The following is a 23,409-nucleotide window of genomic DNA, read 5'->3' on the forward strand; positions in this document are numbered from 1 at the left end:
GAATTAGATCTGATTGTTTTATAAATGGCAGTTTTTCCTGTGCTCTCACACACTTGCTTCTCTCTCATCCCTGCCACCATGCAAGATGTGCCTGCTTCCCCTTCTGCCATGATTGTAGGTTTTCTGAGGCCTCCCCAGCCAAGCAGAACTTTGAGTCAATTATACCCCTTTTCTTTATAAATTACCCAGTCTTAGGTAGTATCTTTATAGCAGTGTGAAAATTGACAAATACAGCATCTTTCTCTTGTTCCAGTTTTCAAGGGGAAGGGTTTTAGCTTTTGCTCATTCCATATGATATTGGCTGTGGCTTTATTATTGATGAGTCTTATTATTATTATTATTTTTCCTGCCCTACACAACATTATTCTCCTTATGTTATTTATATTACAAATTACATTAGTACATGATGAACCATTAATATAGATTGTTTTATTATAACTTTTATTTTAGGTTCAGGGGTACATGTGCAGGTTTGCTATATGCATAAACTGTGTATCACAGAGTTTTGGTATATAGATTATTTCATCAGCCATGTACTAAGCCTAGTATCCAATAGATATTTTTTCTGATGCTTTGCCTACTCTCACTCCTCACCCTCAAGTAGGCCCCAGTGTCTGTTGTTCTCTTCTTTGTTTTCATTGTGTAGTGCCACTTATAAGTGAGAACATGCAGTATGTGATTTTCTGTTCATGTGTTAGTTTGCTTAGGATAATTGCCTCCAGCTCCACCCACGTTGCTGCAAAGGGCAGGAGCTCATTCTCTTTTGTGGCTGCATAGTATTCCATAGTGTACATGTACCACATTTACTTTATCCAGTGATAGGTATCCCCACACAAATCTCGTCTTGTAGCTCCCATAATTCCCATGTGTTGGTGGGAGGGACCCAGTGAGAGATGATTGAATCATGGGAGTGGGCCTTTCCCTTGCTGTTCTCATGATGGTAAATGGGTCTCACGACAGCCAATGATTTTGAAAACAGGAGTTTCCCTACACAAGCTCTCTCTTTGCCTGCTGTCATCCATGTAAGATGTGACTTGCTCCTCCTTGCCTTCTGCCGTGATTGTGAGTCCTCTTAAGCCATGTGGAACTGTAGGTCCAATAAACCTCTTTCTTTTGTAAATTGCCTAGTCTTGGGTATATCTTTATCAACAGCATGAAAATGAACTAATACATTCAGTCTTCTATTTATGGCCATTTAGGTTGACTCCATGTCTTTGCTATTGTGAACAGTGCTGCAGTGAACATATGCATGCATGTGTCTTTATGGTAAAATAATGTATATTCCTTTGGCTATATACCTGGTAATGGGATTGCTGGATCAAATGGTAGTTCTGTTTTTAGCTCTTTGAGGAGTCACCACACTTCTTTCCATAATAGTTGAACTAATTTATACTCTTACCAACAGTATATAAGTGTTCCTTTTCCCCCGTAATCTTGCTAGCATTTATTTTTCAACTTTTAATAATGGCCATTCTGACTGCTGTGAAATACTATCTCATTGTGGATTTGATTTGCATTTCTCTAATGGTTAGTGATGATGAGCATTTTTTCATATGTTTTCTAGCCACTTGTATGTCTTCTTCTGAAAAGTGGCTGTTCCTATCCTTTGCCCACTTTTTTATGGGGTTGTTTCATTTTTGCTTGTAAATTTGTGTAAGTTCCTTATAGATTCTGGATATTAGAACTTTGTTGGATGCACAGTTTGCAAATATTTTCTCCCATTCCATAGGTTGTCTTTTCACTCTGCTGATAGTTTCTTTTGCTATTAGCTCCATACTTTAATTAGTTCCCATTTGTCAATTTTTGCCTTTGTTGCAATTGCTTTTGGCATCTTTTTCGTGAAATCTTTGCCAGGTCCTATGTCCAGAATGGTATTGCCTAGGTTGTCTCCCAGAGTTTTTATACTTTTGGGTTTCACATTTAAGTCTTTAATTCATCTTGAGTTAACTTTTGTTTATGGTATAAGGAAGGGGTCCAGTTTCAATCTTCTTCATATGGCTAGCCAGCTATCCCAGCATCATTTACACCACTTATTGAATAGGGAGTCCTTTCCCCATTGCTGGTTTTTGTTGGCTTTGTTGAAGATCAGATAGTTGTAGGTGTGCAGCCTTATTTCTGAGATCTCTATTCTGTTTCATTGGTCTATATGTCTGGTTTTGTACCAGGACCATGCTATTTTGGTTACTGTAGCCTTGTAATATAGCTTGAAGTCAGGTAACATGATACCTCAGCTTTGTCTTTTTGCTTAGGATTGCCTTTGCTATTCAGGCTCTTTTTTAGTTTTGTACAAATTTAAACATTTTTTTTTTAATTGCATGAAGAATGTCACTGGCAGTTTCATAGGCATAGCATCTGTAAATTACTCTATGCAGTGTGGCCATTTTAATGACATTGATTCTTCCTAATCATGAGCATGGAGTGTTTTTCCATGTGTTTGTGTCATCTATGATTTCCTTGAGCGGTGTTTTATAATTCTCATTGTAGAGATCTTTCACCACTCTGGTTAGCTGTATTCCTCACTATTTTGCCCTTTTTGTGACAATTGCAAATGAGATTACATTCTTGATTTGGCTCTTAGATTGGATATTGTTTGTATATAGGAATGCTACTGATTTTGTACCTGAAACTTTGCTGAAATTGTTTATCAGATCACAGAGCTTTTGGGCAGAGACTATGGGGTTTTCTAGATATAAAATTATATTGTCTGCACACAGGGATAGTTTGACTTTCTCTCTTATTTGGATGCCTTTTATTTCATTCTCTTGCCTTATTACCCTGGCCAAGACTTCCAGTACTATGTTGAATAGGAGTCATGATAGAGGGCATCCCTGTCTTGCTCTGGTTTTCAACAGAATGCTTCTAGCTTTTGCCCATTTAGTATTATGTTGGCTGTGGATTTGTTATAGATGGCTCTTATTATTTTAAAGTATATTCCTTCAATGACTAGTTTATTGAAGGTTTTTAACATGAAGCGATGTTGAATTTTATCAAAAGACTTTTCTGCATCTATTGAGATAATCATGGGTTTTTTATTTTAGTTCTCTTTACGTGATGAATCATATTTATTTATTTGTGTATGTTGAACCAACTTTGCATCCCAGGGATAAAGCCTACTTGATCTTGGTGAATTACCTTTATGATGTGCTGCTGGATTCAGTTTGCTAGTATTTTGTTGAGGATTTTTGTCTGCGTTCATCAAGGATATTGACCTGAAGTTTTCTTTTTTTGTTGTGACTCTGCCAGGTTTTGGTATCAGGATGATACTGGCCTCATAAAATGAGTTAGGAAGGAGTCTATCCTCCTCAAATTTTTGGAATAGTTTCAATAGGAATGGTATCAGCTTTTCTTTATACATCTGGCAGAATTTGGCTGTCAATCTGTCTAGTTCTGCACCTTTTTTTGGTTGGTTGGCTTTTTATTACTGTTTCAATTTTGGAACTCATTATTGGTCTGTTCAGGGATTTAATTTCCTCCTGGTTCAGTTTTAGGAGGTTATATGTGTCCGGGAATTTATCAGTTTCTTCTAGATTTTCTAGTTTGTGTGCATAGAGGTGTTTGTAGTAGTCTCTGAGGGTTTTTTATATTCGTGTAGGTCAGTGGTAACATCCTCTTTGTTATTTCTAATTGTGTTTATTTGGCTCTTCTCTCTTCTTTCCCTTGTTAGTCTAGCTAATGGTCTGTCTTATTAATTTTTTAAAAACCAACTCTTGGATTCATTGATCTTTTGTATGATTTTTTCATGTCTTAATTTCCTTCAGTTTAGCTCTAATTTTGGTTATTTCTTATCTCCTGCTATCTTTGGGGTTGGTTTGCTCTTGCTTCTCTAGTTCCTCTACTTGTGATGTTAGGTTGTTAATCTGAGATATTTTTAACTTTTTGATGTGGGTGTTTAGTGCCATAAACTTCCTCTTAACACCGCCTTAGCTGTGTCCCAAAGATTCTGGTATGTTGTGTCTTTGTTCTCATTAGTTTCAAATAACTTTTTGATTTCTGCCTTAGTTTATTTACGTAAAACTCACTCAGGAGGAGGTTGTTTAATTTCCATGTAACTGTATGGTTTTGAGAGATTTTCTTAATGTTGATTTCTGTTTTTATGCACTGTGGTCCAAGAGTGTGGTTGGTATGATTTCAATTTCTTTTAATTTGCTGAGGATTATTTTATGTCTGATTTTGTGGTTGATTTTAGAATATGGGCCATGTGGCGATGAGAAGGATGTATATTCTGTTGTTTCGGGTGGAGAGTTTTGTAGATACTTAACAGGTCCATTTATTCAAGTATTGAATTCAGGTCTTGAATATCTTCGTTAATTTTCTGCCTGAACAATTTGTCTAATACTCTCAATGGGGTATTGAAGTCTCCCACTATTATTATGTGGGAATCAAAGTCTCTGTGTAGGTCTCCAAGAACTTCTTCTTTATGAATCTGGGTGCTCCTCCCTTGAAGGCATATATATTTAGGATAGTTAGGTCTTCTTGTTGAATTAAACTCTTTACCATTATGTAATGTCCTACTCTATCTTTTTTGGTTTTTGTTGATTTAAAGTCTGTTTTGTCTGAAATTATGACAGCAACCACTGCCTTTTCCTGTTTTCCATTTGCTTGGTAGATTTTTCTTTATCCCTCTATTTTGAGCCTGTGATTGTCACTACTTGTGAGATGGATCTCTTGAAGATGGCATACCAGGGTGTATTGCTTCTTTCTCCGTGTTGCCATTCTGTTACTTTTAAATGGAGCATTTAGCACATTTACATTCCAAGTTAACATTTATATGTGTGGATTTGATCATTTTATGTTGTTAGCTGGCTATTATATAGATTTGTTTGTATGGCTGCTTTACAGTGTCACTGGTCTGTGTACTTAAGTGTGTTTTTGTAGTGGCTCGTATGTTTGTTTGTTTTTCTTTCCATGTTTAGTGCTCCTTGCAGGACCTCTTGTAAGGCAGGCCTGGTGGTAATGAATTCCCTCAGCGTTTACTTGTCTGAAAAGGATCTTATTTCTCCTCCACTTATGAAGATTAGTTTCGCTGGATATAAAATTCTTGGTGGAAAATTAATTTTCTTTGATCGTCTGAAGCCTTCTTCTCTCAACTCGTCAAAGTCATTCTCCATCCAGCTATGTTCCATTGTTGGTGAGGAACTGCGTTCCTTTGGAGGATGAGAGGTGCTCTGCTTTTTAGAGTTTCCAGTTCTTCTGCTCTGTTTTTTCCCCATCTTTGTGGTTTTATCTACTTTTGGTCTTTGATGGTGGTGATGTACAGATGGGTTTTTGGTGTGGATGTCCTTTCTGTTTGTTAGTTTTCCTTCTAACAGACAGGACCCTCAGCTGCAAGTCTGTTGGAGTACCCGGCCATGTGAGGTGTCAGTCTGCCCCTGTTGGGGGGTGCCTCCCAGTTAGGCTGCTCGGGGGTCAGGGGTCAGGGACCCACTTGAGGAGGCACTCGGCCCGTTCTCAGATCTCCAGCTGTGTGCTAGGAGAACCACTGCTCTCTTCAAAGCTCAGATGGCTACGGGAGGACATTCAAACCAAAGGCAAAGAAGTTGAAAACTTTGAAAAAAATTTAGAAGAATGTATAACTAGAATAACCAACACAGAGAAGTGCTTAAAGGAGCTGATGGAGCTGAAAACCAAGGCTCGAGAACTACGTGAGGAATGCAGAAGCCTCAGCAGCTGATGCGATCAACTGGAAGAAAGGGTATCAGCGATGGAAGATGAAATGAATGAAATGAAGCGAGAAGGGAAGTTCACAGAAAAAAAGAATAAAAAGAAATGAGCAAAGCCTCCAAGAAATATGGGACTATGTGAAAAGACCAAATCTACGTCTGATTGGTGTACCTGAAAGTGACAAGGAGAATGGAACCAAGTTGGAAAACACTCTGCAGGATATTATCCAGGAGAACTTCCCCAATCTAGCAAGGCAGGCCAACATTCAGATTCAGGAAATACAGAGAACGCCACAAAGATACTCCTTGAGAAGAGCAACTCCAAGACACATAATTGTCAGATTCACCAAAGTTGAAATGAAGGAAAAAATGTTAAGGGCAGCCAGAGAGAAAGGTCGGGTTACCCTCAAAGGGTAACAGCAGACTAACAGCAGATCTCTCGGCAGAAACTCTACAGGCCAGAAGAGAGTGGGGGTCAATATTCAACATTCTTAAAGAAAAGAATTTTCAACCCAGAATTTCATATCCAGCCAAACTAAGCTTCATAAGTGAAGGAGAAATAAAATCCTTTACAGACAAGCAAATGCTGAGAGATTTTGTCACCACCAGGCCTGCCCTAAAAGAGCTCCTGAAGGAAGTGCTAAACATGGAAAGAAACAACCAGTACCAGCCGCTGCAAAATCATGCCAAAATGTAAAGACCATTGAGACTAGGAAGAAACTGCATCAACTAACGAGCAAAATCACCAGCTAACATCATAATGACAGGATCAAATTCACACATAACAATATTAACTTTAAATGTAAATGGACTAAATGCTCCAATTAAAAGACACAGACTGGCGAATTGGATGAAGAGTCAAGACCCATCAGTGTGCTGTATTCAGGAAACCCATCTCACAGGCAGAGACACATATAGGCTCAAAATAAAAGGATGGAGGAAGATCTACCAAGCAAATGGAAAACAAAAGGCAGGGGTTGCAATCCTAGTCTCTCATAAAACAGACTTTAAACAAACAAAGATCAAAAGAGACAAAGAAGGCCATTACTTAATGGTAAAGGGATCAATTCAACAAGAAGAGCTAACTATCCTAAATATATATGCACCCAATACAGGAGCACCCAGATTCATAAAGCAAGTCCTGAGTGACCTACAAAGAGACTTAGACTCCCACACAGTAATAATGGGAGACTTTAACACCCCACTGTCAACATTAGACAGATCAATGAGACAGAAAGTCAACAAGGATACCCAGGAATTGAACTCAGCTCTGCACCAAGCGGACCTAATAGACATCTACTGAACTCTCCACCCCAAATCAACAGAATATACATTTTTTTCAGCACCACACCACACCTATTCCAAAATTGACCACATGCTTGGAAGTAAAGCTCTCCTCAGCAAATGTAAAAGAACAGAAATTATAACAAACTATCTCTCAGACCACAGTGCAATCAAACTAGAACTCAGGATTAAGAATCTCACTCAAAACCGCTCAACTACATGGAAACTGAACAACCTGCTCCTCAATGACTACTGGGTACATAACGAAATGAAGACAGAAATAAAGATGTTCTTTGAAACCAACGAGAACAAAGACACAACATACCAGAATCTCTGGGACACATTCAAAGCAGTGTGTAGAGGGAAATTTATAGCACTAAATGCCCACAAGAGAAAGCAGGAAAGATCCAAAATTGACACCCTAACATCACAATTAAAAGAACTAGAAAAGAGCAAACACATTCAAAAGCTAGCAGAAGGCAAGAAATAACTAAATCAGAGCAGAACTGAAGGAAATAGAGACAGAAAAAACCCTTCAAAAAATTAACAAATCCAGGAGCTGGTTTTTTGAAAGGATCAACAAAATTGATAGACCACTAGCAAGACTAATAAAGAAAAAAAGAGAGAAGAATCAAGTAGACACAATGAAAAATGATAAAGGGGATATCACCACCGATCCCACAGAAATACAAACTACCATCAGAGAATACTACAAATACCTCTACGCAAATAAACTGGAAAATCTAGAAGAAATGGATAAACTCCTCGACACATACACTCTCCCAAGACTAAACCAGGAAGAAGTTGAATCTCTGAATAGACCAATAACAGGAGCTGAAATTGTGGCAATAATCAATAGCTTCCAACGAAAAAGAGTCCAGACCAGATGGACTCACAGCCGAATTCTACCAGAGGTGCAAGGAGGAACTGGTACCATTCCTTCTGAAACTATTCCAATCAATAGAAAAAGACGGAATCCTCCCGAACTCATTTGATGAGGCCAGCATCATCCTGATACCAAAGCTGGGCAGAGACACAACCAAAAAAGAGAATTTTAGACCAATATCCTTGATGAACATTGATGCAAAAATCCTCAATAAAATACTGGTGAACCGAATCCAGCAGCACATCAAAAAGCTTATCCACCATGATCAAGTGGGCTTCATCCCTGGGATGCAAGGCTGGTTCAATATATACAAATCAATAAATGTAATCCAGCATATAAACAGAACCAAAGACAAAAACCACATGATTATCTCAATAGATGCAGAAAAGGCCTTTGACAAAATTCAACAACCCTTCAGGCTAAAAACTCTCAATAAATTAGGTATTGATGGGACGTATTTCAAAATAATAAGAGCTATCTATGACAAACCCACAGCCAATATCATACTGAATGGGCAAAAACTGGAAGCATTCCCTTTGAAAACTGGCACAAGACAGGGATGCCCTCTCTCACCACTCCTATTCAACATAGTGTTGGAAGTTCTGGCCAGGGCACTTAGGGAGGAGAAGGAAATAAAGGGTATTCAATTAGGAAAAGAGGAAGTCAAATTGTCCCTGTTTGCAGACGACATGATTGTATATCTGGAAAACCCCACTGTCTCAGCCCAAAATCTCCTTAAGCTGATAAGCAACTTCAGCAAAGTCTCAGGATACAAAATCAATGTACAAAAATCACAAGCATTCTTATACACCAACAACAGAAAAACAGAGAGCCAAATCATGAATGAACTCCCATTCACAATTGCTTCAAAGAGAATAAAATACCTAGGAATCCAACTTACAAGGGATGTGAAGGACCTCTTCAAGGAGAACTACAAACCACTGCTCAAGGAAATAAAAGAGGATACAAACAAATGGAAGAACATTCCATGCTCATGGGTAGGAAGAATCAATATCATGAAAATGGCCATACTGCCCAAGGTAATTTACAGATTCAGTGCCATCCCCATCGAGCTACCAATGACTTTCTTCACAGAATTGGAGAAAACTACTTTAAAGTTCATATGGAACCAAAAAAGAGCCCGCATCGCCAAGTCAATCCTGAGCCAAAAGAACAAAGCTGGAGGCATCACACTACCTGACTTCAAACTATACTACAAGGCTACAGTAACCAAAACAGCATGGTACTGGTAGCAAAACAGAGATATAGATCAGTGGAACAGAACAGAGCCCTCGGAAATAACGCCACATATCTACAACTATCTGATCTTTGACAAACCTGAGAAAAACAAGCAATGGGGAAAGGATTCCCTACTTAATAAATGGTGCTGGGAAAACTGGCTAGCCATATGTAGAAAGCTGAAATTGGATCCCTTCCTTACATCTTATACAAAAATCAATTCAAGATGGATTAAAGACTTAAATGTTAGACCTAAAACCATAAAAACACTAGAAGAAAACCTAGGCATTACCATTCAAGACATAGGCATGGGCAAGGACTTCATGTCTAAAACACCAAAAGCAATGGCAACAAAACCCAGAATTGACAAATGGGATCTAATTAAACTAAAGAGCTTCTGCACAGCAAAAGAAACTACCATCAGAGTGAATAGACAACCTACAAAATGGGAGAAAATTTTCACAACGTACTCATCTGACAAAGGGCTAATATCCAGAATCTACAATGAACACAAACAAATTTACAAGAAAAAAACAACCCCATCAAAAAGTGGGCAAAGGACATGAACAGACACTTCTCCAAAGAAGACATTTATGCAGCCAAAAAACACATGAAAAAATGCTCACCATCACTGGCCATCAGATAAATGCAAATCAAAACCACAATGAGATACCATTTCACACCAGTTAGAATGGCAATCATTAAAAAGTCAGGAAACAACAGGTGCTGGAGAGGATGTGGAGAAATAGGAACACTTTTACACTGTTGGTGGGACTGTAAACTAGTTCAACCATTGTGGAAGTCAGTGTGGCGATTCTTCAGGGATCTAGAACTAGAAATACCATTTGACCCAGCCATCCCATTACTGGATATACACCCAAAGGACTATAAATCATGCTGCTATAAAGACACATGCACATGTATGTTTATTGCGGCATTATCCACAATAGCAAAGACTTGGAACCAACCCAAATGTCCACCAATGATAGACTGGATTAAGAAAATGTGGCACATATACACCATGGAATACTATGCAGCCATAAAAAATGATGAGTTCACGTCCTTTGTAGGGACATGGATGAAATTGGAAATCATCATTCTCAGTAAACTATCGCAAGAACAAAAAACCAAACACCACATATTCTCACTCATAGGTGGGAATTGAACAATGAGAACACATGGACACAGGAAGGGGAACATCACACTCTGGGGACTATTGTGGGGTAGGGGGAGGGGGGAGGGATAGCATTAGGAGATATACCTAATGCTAGATGACGAGTTGGTGGGTGCAGGTCACCAGCATGGCACATGTATACATATGTAACTAACCTGCACATTGTGCACATGTACCCTAAAACTTAAAGTGTAATAATAATAATAAAAAAAATTATTTTCTTTAAGAATGCTGGGATACTGTACAAAAACAGACACATAAGTCAATGGAACAGAATTGAGAGTCCAGAAATAAGGCCACACATCTACAACCATCTGATCTTCAACAAAGCTGACAAAAACCAGCAATGGGTAAAGGACTCCTTATTCAATAAATAGTTCTGGGATAACTGGCTAGCCATATGCAGAAGATTGGAACTGGACCCCTTTCTTTCACCATATATAAAAGTCAACTCAAGATGGATTAAAGACTTATATGTAAAACCCACAAGTGTAAAAACCCTGGAAGACAACCTTGCAAATACCATTCTGGACATTGGACCTGGGAAAGATTTCATGACAAAGATGCTGAAAGCAATTGCAACAAAAGCAAAAATTAATGAGTGGGATCTAATTAAAGTAAAGAGCTTCTGCACAACAAAAGACACTATCAACAAACAGCCTACAGAGTGGTAGAAAATTTTTGCAAACCATGCATCTGACAAAGGTCTAATATTCAGCATCCATAAAGAACTTAAACACATTTACAAGCAAAACACAAACAACTCCACTAAAAAGTGGGTAAAGGCCATGAACAGACACTTTTCAAAAAAAGACCTACAAGTGGCCAACAGTCATATGAAAAAAAGCTCAATATCACTGATCATTAGAGAAATGCAAATCAAAACCATGAGATACCATCTCACACCAGTTAGAATGTCTATTATTAAAAAGTCAGAAAATAACAGATGCTGGAAAGATTGCAGAGAAAAAGGAAGAATGCACTGTTGGTGGGAGTGTAAATTAGTTCAACTGTTGTGGAAAGCAGTGTGTCAGTTCCTCAAAGAGCTAAAAACAGAACTACCATTCAACTCAACAATCACATTACTGGGTATATACCCAAATGAATATACATTGTTCTACCATAAAGACACATGCACACATATGTTCATTACAGCACTATTCACAATAGCAAAGACATGGAATCAATCTACAAGCCCACTGATGATAGACTAGATAAAAGAAAATGTGAGATATATATATATACACATATATATATCTCTCTCACATTCATATATATGTATGTGTATATATATACACACACAATCTCTATATATGTATATATAGATACACACACACACACACACACCATGGAATACTACACCACCATAAAAGAGAATGAGATCATGTTCTCTAAATGAACATGGATGGAGCTGGAGGCCATTATCCTAAGCAAACTAATGTAGGAACAGAAAACCAAATGCCACATTTTCTCACTCATAAGTGGGAACTAAATGATGAAAACACATGGACACCAAGAGGGGAACAACAGATACTGAGACCTACCAGAGGGTGAAGGGTTGGAGGAGGGAGAGGATCAGAAAATATAATAGGTACTAGGCTTAGTACATGGGGAATGAAATAATCTGTACATCAAACCCCCGTGACACAAGTTTACCTACATAATAAACGTGCACATGTACCCCTGAACTTAAGATAAAGTTTTTTTAAAAAAAGAATGTTGATATAGGCCCACAGTTTCTTCTGGCTTGTCGAGTTTCTACTGAAAGGTCTGCTGTTAACCTCATGGGGTTCCCTTTGTAGGTGACCTATCCCTTCTCTCTAGCTGCCTTTAACATTTTTTCTTACATTTCAACCTTGGAAAATCTGATGATTATGTGTCTTGGGGATGTCTTTCTCTTTAGTATTTCACCGGAGTTCTCTGCATTTTCTGAATTTGAATGTTGGCCTGTCTAGAGAGGATGGGAAGGTTTGCACGGATGATATTCTAAGATATATTTTCCAGGTTGCTTGCTTTCTCCCTAGCTCTTTCAGGGACCCCAGTGATTCGTAGATTTTGGTCTCTTTACATAACCTCATATTTCTCAGAGGTTTTGTTCATTCTTTTTTATTCTTTTTTATGTATTTTCCGTTTTACTGAGTTATTTCAGTGAGCCAGTTTTCGAACTCTGAGATTCTTTCCTCAGCTTGGTTTATTCTGCTCTTAATAATTGAGGTTGCATTGTAAAATTCTTGTAGTGTGTTTTTCAGCTATTTGCTTCTGTTTTATAATGGCTATTTCATCCATCAGCTCCTGAATCATTTTATGGTACTCATTAGATTCCTTGTACTGGGTACTGACTTTCTCCTGAATCTCGATTGTCTATGTTCCCATCCATATTCTGAATTCTATTTCTGGCATTTCAGCTATTTCAACCCAGTTAGGAACCCTTGCTGGGGAACTAGTGTGGTTGTTTGGAGGAAAGAAGCCACTCTGGCTTTTTGAGCTCCCAGAGTTCTTACGCTGGTTCTTTCTCATCTGTGTGGGCTGGTGTTCCTTTAACTGTGGTGTAATTTGGGTATAATCAGTAGGTTTCATTTCTGGATGTTTTCAGAGGGCCGAGGCTTTGTGCAGGGCTTTTATTTTTAGCTGAGCTCTTGTCTTTGGTTTCACAGAGGAGTATATTACCAAAAGTATTTTTGGTGTTGAAGTTTGTGCTGTGATTCAATAGGTGGTGCTTAAGTGAAATGGCCAGTAGGTAGGCACTTGCTTGACCATGTGGCTCCTCTGTATTTCCTCATGATTGCAGCTGTGCTCCCTCTCAGCGCTCTGACAGTGTGGGCTCCTCTCCCACTTGAGGGCTGGCTGCAGATCTCGGTTTGGCTCTCCTGGGCTGCACACTGCAATTCTGGGGTGAGCTCAGGCTTTATGTGGCCTCCTCAGCTTGGAGGCAGCAAGGCCAGGGACCTTGGCAGTGACTGTGACAGAGGGCCTTTCTCTCGTCTCTGGGGGCTCCACTCCAGAGAAATGCAGAGTTGCTACCAATCAGTATAATCAGCCAAGGTTGGGGTGGCTGCACTGGGGGCCCAAGCTGGGGACGCCCTACCTGATAACAAGCAGGGAGGGTACATAGGTCACAGAGTAGACAGACTGGCCTCTTTCCCAAGGGCAACTGCAGCTTCCTAGAAGTGTGGTTAAAGCACTCATGGTCTTTTTGCCTTCCCCAGTCCGAGGGCAGCAAGAGCAGTACCACTCTGCAGTGGCCATGGGAGTGGGCCTTCAGTTGTGTCTGGGACCTCTGCCTCAGAGAAACACAGCGCCCCTGCCACTGGAAATGTTCAGCCACGGGACGAGACAAACGCACTGCTGGCCGGAGCTGGGGGCCCTGCTTGGTGAAGAATGGAGGTTCAAGAGCTTACAGGGAGGAGAGACTGAGCTCCTCTCTGTATGGTGGCTGTGGTGTGCTTGGAGCACAGGTGAAGCCCTTAGACTGTTTCTTCCCTATAGCAAGGGCAGCAGGAGCAGAACCACTGCTATGGCAATGACGGAGGGGCTGTTGATTGCCTCTGGGAGCCCCCACCAGGGAACCTCAGAGCCAGTATCAGTGGGTGTGCTCAGCTATTATGAGGAGGCTGATCTGTGGTCCGGAGCCAGAAGCCCTGCCTCATGAAGAGTGGGGGGCCTGGGCTCACAGGGAAGAGGGTCTGGATTCCTCTCCTTATGGTGTGTAGTGTGCTGAAGGTGCCAGCATAGTGACTAGGCCCTTTGTTCCATCCCCAGCCCCAGAGTGATTAGGGCAGTACCACTGCAGCTGCAATGGCAGAGGGATTGTGGGTTTTCTCTGGGAGTTCCTGCTCAGAGAACTGCAGAGCCACCTCCAACTGACATGTTCAGGTGGGGACAGGGTAGTTGTGTTGGAGTCCCAGGTCACAAGGGCCTCCCAGTAAGGAGAAACAGGATCGGAGACCTGGGTGGAAAAAGGTCTGGCTGCTTTTTCCATGGGGCAGCTGCATTGTGCTGGGGATCTGCACCAGTCCCTTGTCACCACGTACCTTTTGGAAGCCTGAAGGCAACAGGGGCAAGGGCTGCAAGACAGCAAAAATGGCGGTTTGCCTCTGTGGGAGCACCGTCCCAGGAAAACACAGAGCTGCTACCTTCCCAAAAGATGGCTCTTACTGTTTTCGGGTATATTCCTCTGATGACTAATCTGGGTTATTATTATGAAGGGAAGTTGATTTTATTTTCATCTATTGAGATGATCATTCGGGTTTTGCTTTTAATTCTGTTTATGTGGTGAATCACATTTATCGAATTTTGTATGTCAAACCAGCCTTGCATCCCAGGAATAAAGCCTACTTGATCATGCTGTATGAACTTTTTGATGTGCCTGCTGGATTCAGTTTGCTAGTATTTTGTTGAGGATTTTTATGTCTATATTCATCAGGGATATTGGCCTGAAGTTTTCTGTTTTCACTGTGTCTATGCCAGATTTTGGTACTAGGCTTATTCTGCTTGACTCTTGACCATCAGTGCATTTGGTAAAAGATGAGATAAGGTTACCTTAGGTAATCAAAGGTATCAAAAAGTAGGAGAAAGAAAAATATACTGCATGCCAAACACTTAAATATAGTATTGCATTTAACCTTAATAACAGCCAATCTGGTGTTCATTTCTCTGCTTAGTCAGTTATTACTTTGCAGCCATCACCAAATCACTTAACTCTAATTTGGTCCTTCTGTTTCCTCTTCTGCAGAATAGAGACTAAAAATACCTATATTATAGGATCACAGTGGGAATTAATGGGCATAATGTCTGGGAAACACTTATCAGGGTGTTTATCACATGATGGATAAATAATTGATAGGAAATAGGATGATAATAACTGTGATGTTGGTCATGAGCTCTTACTACTCAAAATGTGTCTCCAGGGCCAACAGCACCAGTATTACCTGGGAGCTAACTAGAAATTAGGAATTTCAGGCCCCACCTCAGACCTCCCATGTCAGAATCTGCATTTTAATGAGATCCCTGAGTAATTCATGTGCACATACATGTTTGAAAAGCACTAGTATAGAAAAATGACTCTGGGATTCAGCAACTTGACAGAACTCATCTAGTGGTAAACCACACAGCTAGAAGCATACTCAAATCAGAAGATGCTACGGCCAGCATCCTTCTCTTATATCTCTAACGGTATCTGTGATTGGAGGTGTTCAGCCTTCCTGAATCCCATTGTCATGTTCTTCTGTAATCCAAGCTATAAATGAAAGGCTTTTTACAAACATGTTTTCATGTCTACCACAGTAGCAAGAACACCATAATTTTGTTTTATTTTTCACATTTTTAATTATTCAGCTGTTTTATTTGTCACCATTTAGGGAATTATTACAAAACTTATATCTAAAATGCATCTGATTAATGCATATTTAGGCGGCTAAGCAGATGTAGAATCGGTTGACTGCTATCATAAAATTAAACACTGATGAAACATATATTTGCACAGCAATAATGATCCTGGCATTTGTATAAATATAACAGATCTATTTCCCTAATCATCTAGGGAAAAAATTAGGAAAGGGTGACAGAATTACCAAATTTGTCTGGCTTACTAGGCAGATCATTTTCAAGTACAAATTTTTTTTCATGTGAATAAAATCATGTTAATTAACAGCATCTATTACCACATTAAAATGAAAGAAGTTTATTTGAGCAAAAAACAATGTAGATAATATCAGAAGCATGTTTCCAGGACATGTCATAATTTCCAGAGCTTCTTTATAATCATGGTAGGTGAATGTTTTTAATATATTCCTCTATAGTGCCATAGTTTGATTTTATACAAAATGTGTCCTGAGATTCAAGCCTAAGTGAATAAGATATATATTCTTCCCCACATTTTAGTATCTCTGAAATTTAAATCTGTCTTACAATTGATGGTATATCAACACTGATTGGCAGCAGTTTTTGTTCTTTTTTTGTAATCAGTGGAATATTTGATTCAATGAGGGGATTAGGATTCCCAGTAAACTGAAACCTTGTCCACAGGGATTACCACAGTGAGATAGTGGAAAACAAGTGGAACAGAAAGGATAGCTCATGCCTATGAGCGTTCAGGCAAAAAGAGAAGTGAATAAATAGAAGTAATGAGATTAAATAAGAAACGATTTCATAGATTTCTATTTCCACAGAGCCAGAAAGAAAAATCGAGGAAGATGAGCAAATTTAGCAAAATAGCAAGAAAGAAGAATAGGGAGATAGAGGAAAAAAAAGGAGAGAGAATGAAGCATCAAGATGGAAAATACAGCCAATAAGCCCACTATTGTGATCATTATTTTTCAGGTGTGGTATCCTGTGGTAGACATTCAACTTGGTGCTCCTTTTCTCATTACACACACTGATCAGTAGTGGTCCTAGGGGATAGGATGAAGCAGTTGTTTTTGGCACATTGTAGAAGGTGTTTTCTCTTCTCTGGCCTGCACAGGTAGATCCACACCCCTTCCTGTGCTCCTTCCCTCCCGCAAACTCTGTACATACTTCTCTTTCCTCTGCCTGCTGCATTTCACCCAGTCCCAAACCACCAGGATATGTAAAATGATTAATACTTCTGTTTGTTCTTTCAGGTGATATCAAGACTATCAAACAAATCTATGGTCTCACAGGTATGGCTTTTGCTACAGAGCAAAATATTTATCTAAAATCTGGAGGATTACCAATACATCTGTCTTTCTCTTCAGAATAAATCTGTCTTTCTCTTCAGAATTTCATGTATTTATCTTTTACTTTCCCTACTTGACTTCCCAATAAGAGATGTGGCAACTGACTTGCTTGAGTTTGAGTATAGAGGAGAATTGAAACTCATATTTCTATGGGAGCATTTTATAGTTATTGTTATAAAGCAGTTTGTTACCAAAACATGCCAAATGTAAAGTCCTAAGGTGTTAATCTCAAAAGTACTTTCATTGCATTTAAAATTGGCAGTCAATTTTTTTCTTGTAAGTGTCCATAATGCTAAAAATATGGTTGAGAGATATTCTGGAACCATGCTTTATGATTCAGTCAGCTCTTAAAACAGTTTCAACTTTTAAGAACTCTCTAATTAATTTCAAGAAAAGTTTCCCGAAAAAACTAATTTGTTAAGATTATTAGCTGGACTTTTATTACCAATAATCCTGTGACACAGAGGCACGCAAATAGATTAAATTACATAATGCATTATGAAGACATTAAGAATTTACTGAAGATGATGGTGGAGAAGGGTCAAATAGGGTTTACTTTTTATTTTAATTATACTTTAAGTTCTGGGTTACATGTGCAGAATGTTCAGTTTTGTTACATAGGTATACATGTGCCCTGGTGGTTTGCTGCACCCATCAACCTGTCACCTACATTAGGTATTTCTCCTAATGCTATCCCTCCCCTAGCCCCCCACCCCCCACAGGCACCAGTGTGTGATGTTCCCCTCCCTGTGTCCATGTGTTCTCATTGTTCAACTCGCATGTATGAGTGAGAACATGTGGTGTTTGGTTTTCTGATTGTGATAGTTTGCTGAGAATGGTGGTTTCCAGCTTCATCCTTGTGCCTGCAAAGGACATGAACTCATCCTTTTTTATGGCTACATAGTATTCCATGGTGTATATGTGCCATATTTTCTTAATCCAGTCTATCATTGATGAGCATTTGGATTGGTTCCAAGTCTTTGCTATTGTGAATAGTGCCACAATAAACATATGTGTGCATGTGTCTTTATCATAGAATGAGTCTCCCTCTGTTGTCCAGGCTAGACTGCAGTGGCATGATCTCAGCTCACTGCAACCTCCGCCTCCTGGGTTCAAGCGATTCTCCTGCCTCCACCTCCCGAGTAGCTGGGACTACAGACATGCACCACCATACACCACTTATTTTTTTGGTATTTTTAGTAGAAACGAGTTTCGCCGTGTTGGCCAGCCTGGTTTTGAACTCCTGACCTCAAGTGAGGCCGCCTGCCTCAGCCTCCCAAAGTGCTAGCATTACAGGCCCACTTTTAGTATTACATTGGGAAACTTCTTAGAAGCTCTTAAAGCATTTCAGTACTTTCATTCAAGTTTCTCCTGGCACTAGTTGTCTTTTCTCTCTCATTTCTACAAAATCCTCCTCAGCAACAAGAAAAATGGCCTTTATGGTCCATAAATGTCTTTGTCTTAACTCTTCTCATCAGACAGCTTTTCCTTTCTACTGCACTGCTTTCACCCCAGACCTTTCTATATTCCCTTTCTTATGAAAAAAAAATAGCCTTTTTTTTGTATTTTTCAATTTGAATTCCTCTCCCTTTCATAGAACTCTGAAAATGAAGATCTGTCCCAAGACTGCAACATCCTAAACTTTAAACAACAACAAAATCCTCCTGTATAATGTAGGCTGAAGTTAATTAATTTGTAATGTTAAAACTACCAGAATAACAGGTGTTGTTTCCCTCTCGTAGACAAGTCCAGAAATGGAAAATATAAAACTCCCATGTGTCAATAAGGTGCCAGGATGTGTTATTTATTATTTTTGCTTCATCATTCTCAAAATATGGTTTCCTTCTCCAAGATCTCCTCATTCTCCAAGGTGGCTGCTGAACACACATTCACTTCATCCATATTTCAGAGTAGAAACAAAAGAAATGTGCAAGAGTAAGAAAGATGTTACCATGTTTCTAGGAGCCTTTCTAAAAATTTCTTAAAACCTGTTTACTTATATGCTACCATCTCATAACTTAGCCTTATGGCCAAACCAAGTGGCAAGGGAACCTGAGAAAGGTAATCTTTGTGTAGGGTGCATTGCTGAGAGTTCTGTTAACTAAGAAAGAAGGGAGGATATTGCATAAAAGGAGGTAACCAGAACCCTTTGTAGCACTTGCCACAATATAAATGTTTTCATTTTCTTTATGATCATCAGCATTGTGTAGGCAAGCATTTATAAACTCTTTGCACATTCCTAAGTGCTTGATTTTCATTATCTAATATCTAGTGTTTTCCTCGCACCATTCCTAATTTACACATGGAGAATCCAAGAATTTAATGATTATATTGTTTGATCGAGGTTACAGCTAGTAAGTCACAGGACTTTTTTTAGGACTGTATAACTGAAAGTTCATGCATTTCAACCACTAGACTTTGTTCTGCTTCCCCTTTAGTCAAGACAGGTTTGATGGAATCTAGTCATTTGTAACTTTGAAGTGGCTATCCCAGCCAAGTATCATGAGCCAAATTCTAGCTTGTTTAACTATGAGTATAAAAACCCTAGTGCCCTCATTATAAAGCATTTCCCAGGAAGAAAATGAAAAGATACATCAGTTGAGAAGGAAGAGATCTGTGGTTGAACTTCATGGCAGTGTATAACAGGTGAATCCAGCTACATGTGGAAAGCAGCTATTTCTATATAGATGGCCTGAAGAAAGTAACTCATACTTCTGCACGGAGGCTAATGTGAGGCTGAATATTTAATAATATAATAAACTTAGGTCCTGTCTGCAGTGATGGCAGGTGGGATAATTGATTATTGGTATAAGTAATGTTGGCTGCCCTGATTGTGAGTCAGTATCTAAGCAACTTGTCCAAGACACCAAGTCTCCATGACAAAATGGAAGTATGAAATTTCCACAAACTTGTAGAAGTACAAATACTTGACAGGTTATTACTCAGAGAATTCAATTCAATTAGAGCCAATAGAGGCTTCTTGAAACAAAGGAATGATTAACTTGCCAATGCAAATGTAAACAGAATTCTAATTAGAGAATGCGCTCATTGTTTCTCATTTCTTAGATTAAGTTTGCCCTGTTGTGTCTTTAGCTGGGTAAACTAATTTTTCTATCCAACGATGCTAGTATACAAATGTTCCCCTGTAATTCCGTGTAGGCCCAATTTTTGTTAAAAACACAGAGTTTTAAATGCTGTGAAAAACAAACAAGAGTAACATCATGACTATCCCAGCAAAAAAAAAGTATGCCCTCGTCATTAATTAAAATAACCATAAGTATTTGGAAAGATGAGTCTAAGAATGCCATTTCTTCAAGAAATTTTAAGCCAATAAGATTAAAGTACAAGAACTTCATAAGTAAACTATGCATTTCACTCAGCACCTATGGCCTAAACTGAACGGGCTATTGCCTATAAGTCACTGCAATGTTAGATCTGTTATTATACCTGTAATATATACACCATATACACCAAAAAATCCGTATACACCAAAATCCATATACACCAAAAAAAACAACTATTCATTTAAGTCAATAACCATGACAGCCCAGAGTCTGAATAGTAATCTTAGGGATTTTCAGTTCTTTGCCTTATTTTTATTATAAATTATTGATGATCAGATATAAGGGATTCAATTTTCAAAAAAGACAGAAGCACAGAAAAGTGAGCAGAGAAGCCATGTCTGGGGCAAAGCCAGAAGCACACACTATTACAGTGACTCTGTTGAGGGCCACTAGTTAGCCTTTGCTGCGTTCACTGCCCTGGCCCTTCCATCATCACCTCAATTGTCTTTTCCCACACTCTTTCTTTCCTCTTCTTAGTCTACACAGTTGAATGATCCCAGTCAAGAGTCCAGTAGTTACAGGATGGGTTTTGGCAAAACTATTTTTCCTTCCTTTTCCAAGGCTTTTCAAAGGAAGCAGACCAGGTGGTTTGCTTCTTTTCTTGCTAGTGACTGGAAAGAACAAGGAGAGCAGGAAGCAGAGTGGCTGAGAATACTTCTGATCTTCTTCCATTCATGTGATCCAAAATAGGAAAGCTTTTTATTCTCAAGAATAATGCAATTTTGCTGGTTAATCTCCATGTAAAGTTCCAGTAAAGACCCTGTAATTTTAAATAACAAGGCCTAAGACCCTCCATTAAAATGGAAAATGTCTTTATTTCTAAGAGCATGCCATCATATACTATTACAAATGACAGGCTGATTAAAATCTAGTTGCAAACCTGGTATAATGTACCTTTCACGTGGCTCCCCATGAAGACAGTTTAAAAGACCAAGAGAAGGGTTAAAATCAGGGGCTAAAAATCAAGAAAGCATAGAGAGTAAACCTGGAGAAGAGCAGAAGTGGGAAGACCTTTAACACCTGATAAAATAATAACAAAATCTGCGAAGACTTCAGTTTTAATGAAAAGTCTCTAAGAGATTTGACTTTATTGTAATGAGACCTCCAGCATTAATGATATACCTTTTCTGCGGTTTTTGCAGTCTGTACTAATTTATATTATCCACTGATTTAGTCAGAGCCCAAGGGAAATGGCAACATCAACAAGCGACTCCCATCCATTGTGGAAGATGAGGAAGAGGAGGAGGAGGGGGAGGAAGAGGAGGCAGTCTCCCTCTCTCCCATCTGCACAAGGGGACCTTCTTCGCGCAACAAGAAGGTTGGAAGCAATAAAACCTACCTGGGCTTAAGCTTAAAGCAACTGGCCTCGGGAACGGTGCCCTTTCACTCGCCTATCAGAGTCTCCAGGTCAAATTCCCCCAAAACCAAGCAGGAAATTGACCCCCCCAACCATAATAAAAGGAAAGAGAAGAACTTGAAATTGCAACTTTCAACTTTGAATAATGCTGGACCCCCAGACCTCAGTCCAAGGTAAGAGTTCATATCATATAACTTTCTCACGTGAACGTGGCTGCCTTTTATACAGAGTAGTACCTGCCTTCAGCCTTCTGAGCCTTTCTACTCCACAGATTCCTAGCCTGGAATCCTCAGCTTTTCTGAGTTTTGTGGGCAATTTTTTGAGTTTATGTGCAAGTGTGTGTGTGCATGCAGGATGGGCAAAATATGTTCTCAAAATACTAAATGTTCAGAAACCCTTCTTTACTCCTTTTATTCATTTTGCACTACCTATTATGTTAAATGTATATTCCTACCTTGTGATTTTATGATTTATAGTGAAAATAAAAGAAATGGAACAAACTCCATCAATGTTATCCCCTCAATGCTTGATCTTACCAAAAGTTTCATAAGCAATGAGTTGAAATTAGGAAGAAAATGAAATGCAGATTTTTATTTTTGATACTATTCTTGCCTTATTATCAAGGATGGCTAAAACTTAGTTTTATTTCTGGTCTCTTCAATAAGTAACACAGCATGGTTCCATTTTTCATTTCTTAAAAATCACTTTAGAATCCACTAAAGGTGATTGAAAGCGTGAAAAATCCTGATTTCGAAGATGTTCAGGGGTAGGCCATGGTGTAGAAAAGCAATAGCCATCATCAAAATCACATAACAGCTGAATAATAATAAATAAAAGCATGAAAAAAATATGTATTACTTTTTATGTTTCATGTATTTTGCTAGATAATTTTACATTCACAATTGCATTTAATCTTCTCAGAACCCTATAAAGTAGTTTGTGTTATCTCTATTATAAAGTTGCAAGAAGTGAAACTCGAAGGGTAAATATTTTGTCGAAGATCTCAGAGATATTAAGTATTGAAAGGTGGATTCAAAGTTTGTTTTTCTACTTATAAAGCAAGTGATCTTTCTCAAATAGTATATTTTTATTATTTATTTGAACAACATTCTTATTCATTAAGATAAAATTTTAAGGAAAAGATAAAATAGGTTTAGCAAAAAGTAGGTGGATGATATATTTTCAAGAATTCAGTTGGAGATGGTAATTTGAAAATATTGCTTAACTCTTCTTCCTAAGTTTATACTAAAATTAAACATAATAAATTATAAATAGGAAGAGACTGTATTGGAGCTGAGAAAGGTTTATATACAACATAATCTTACATTTATAAAAAGAATATATGTTCCTTTATAGAGAAAATAATATTTTGAGGACATACATCAAAATCTTGACTGTAGTACTAGATTACAGGTGATTTTTGTTTTTTTGTTACCTTTATGTTTAAATTTTCTACAATAGACTTGTATTTTTTTTAAATAATGAGTGGGTTAGATACTATTTACCATGAAAAGAAGACTAAATACTGATTTAAATATAATTATTTAACTCTGACATTTAGAGTTTTCTCTAAGTCTAGAGTAGAGGTGTAATCAAATTTATTTTCTGTGATGCTAAGGGTTAAAACCTGGAGAGTAGTGATTTAACATTAATTTAGGTCAGAGGACTTTTGTACCGTACCTTAAAGTTTTGAATCTGAGAATAAGTAAAAGAGCCTCTGTCTACAACAGTAGTGTGTGATAAAAAATATAATGTGATATAAAATTGTGA

General features: G+C 38.5%; 1 protein-coding gene across 2 annotated transcripts in view; it reads left to right on the forward strand.

Annotated features, from left to right (window-relative positions):
* KCNH8 (potassium voltage-gated channel subfamily H member 8) overlaps window positions 1–23,409 on the forward strand; it is a 393,213-nt gene that overhangs the window by 345,437 nt on the left and 24,367 nt on the right. For both annotated transcript variants that reach the window (XM_019024893.4, XM_055383259.2), the window contains 2 exons: window positions 16,843–16,881; window positions 21,457–21,812. In XM_019024893.4, the coding sequence (XP_018880438.1) occupies window positions 16,843–16,881; window positions 21,457–21,812 (395 nt within the window). The remainder of the gene's footprint in view (window positions 1–16,842; window positions 16,882–21,456; window positions 21,813–23,409) is intronic.

Source organism: Gorilla gorilla, chromosome 2, assembly GCF_029281585.2.
Source record: "Gorilla gorilla gorilla isolate KB3781 chromosome 2, NHGRI_mGorGor1-v2.1_pri, whole genome shotgun sequence".
NCBI lineage: Eukaryota > Metazoa > Chordata > Mammalia > Primates > Hominidae > Gorilla > Gorilla gorilla.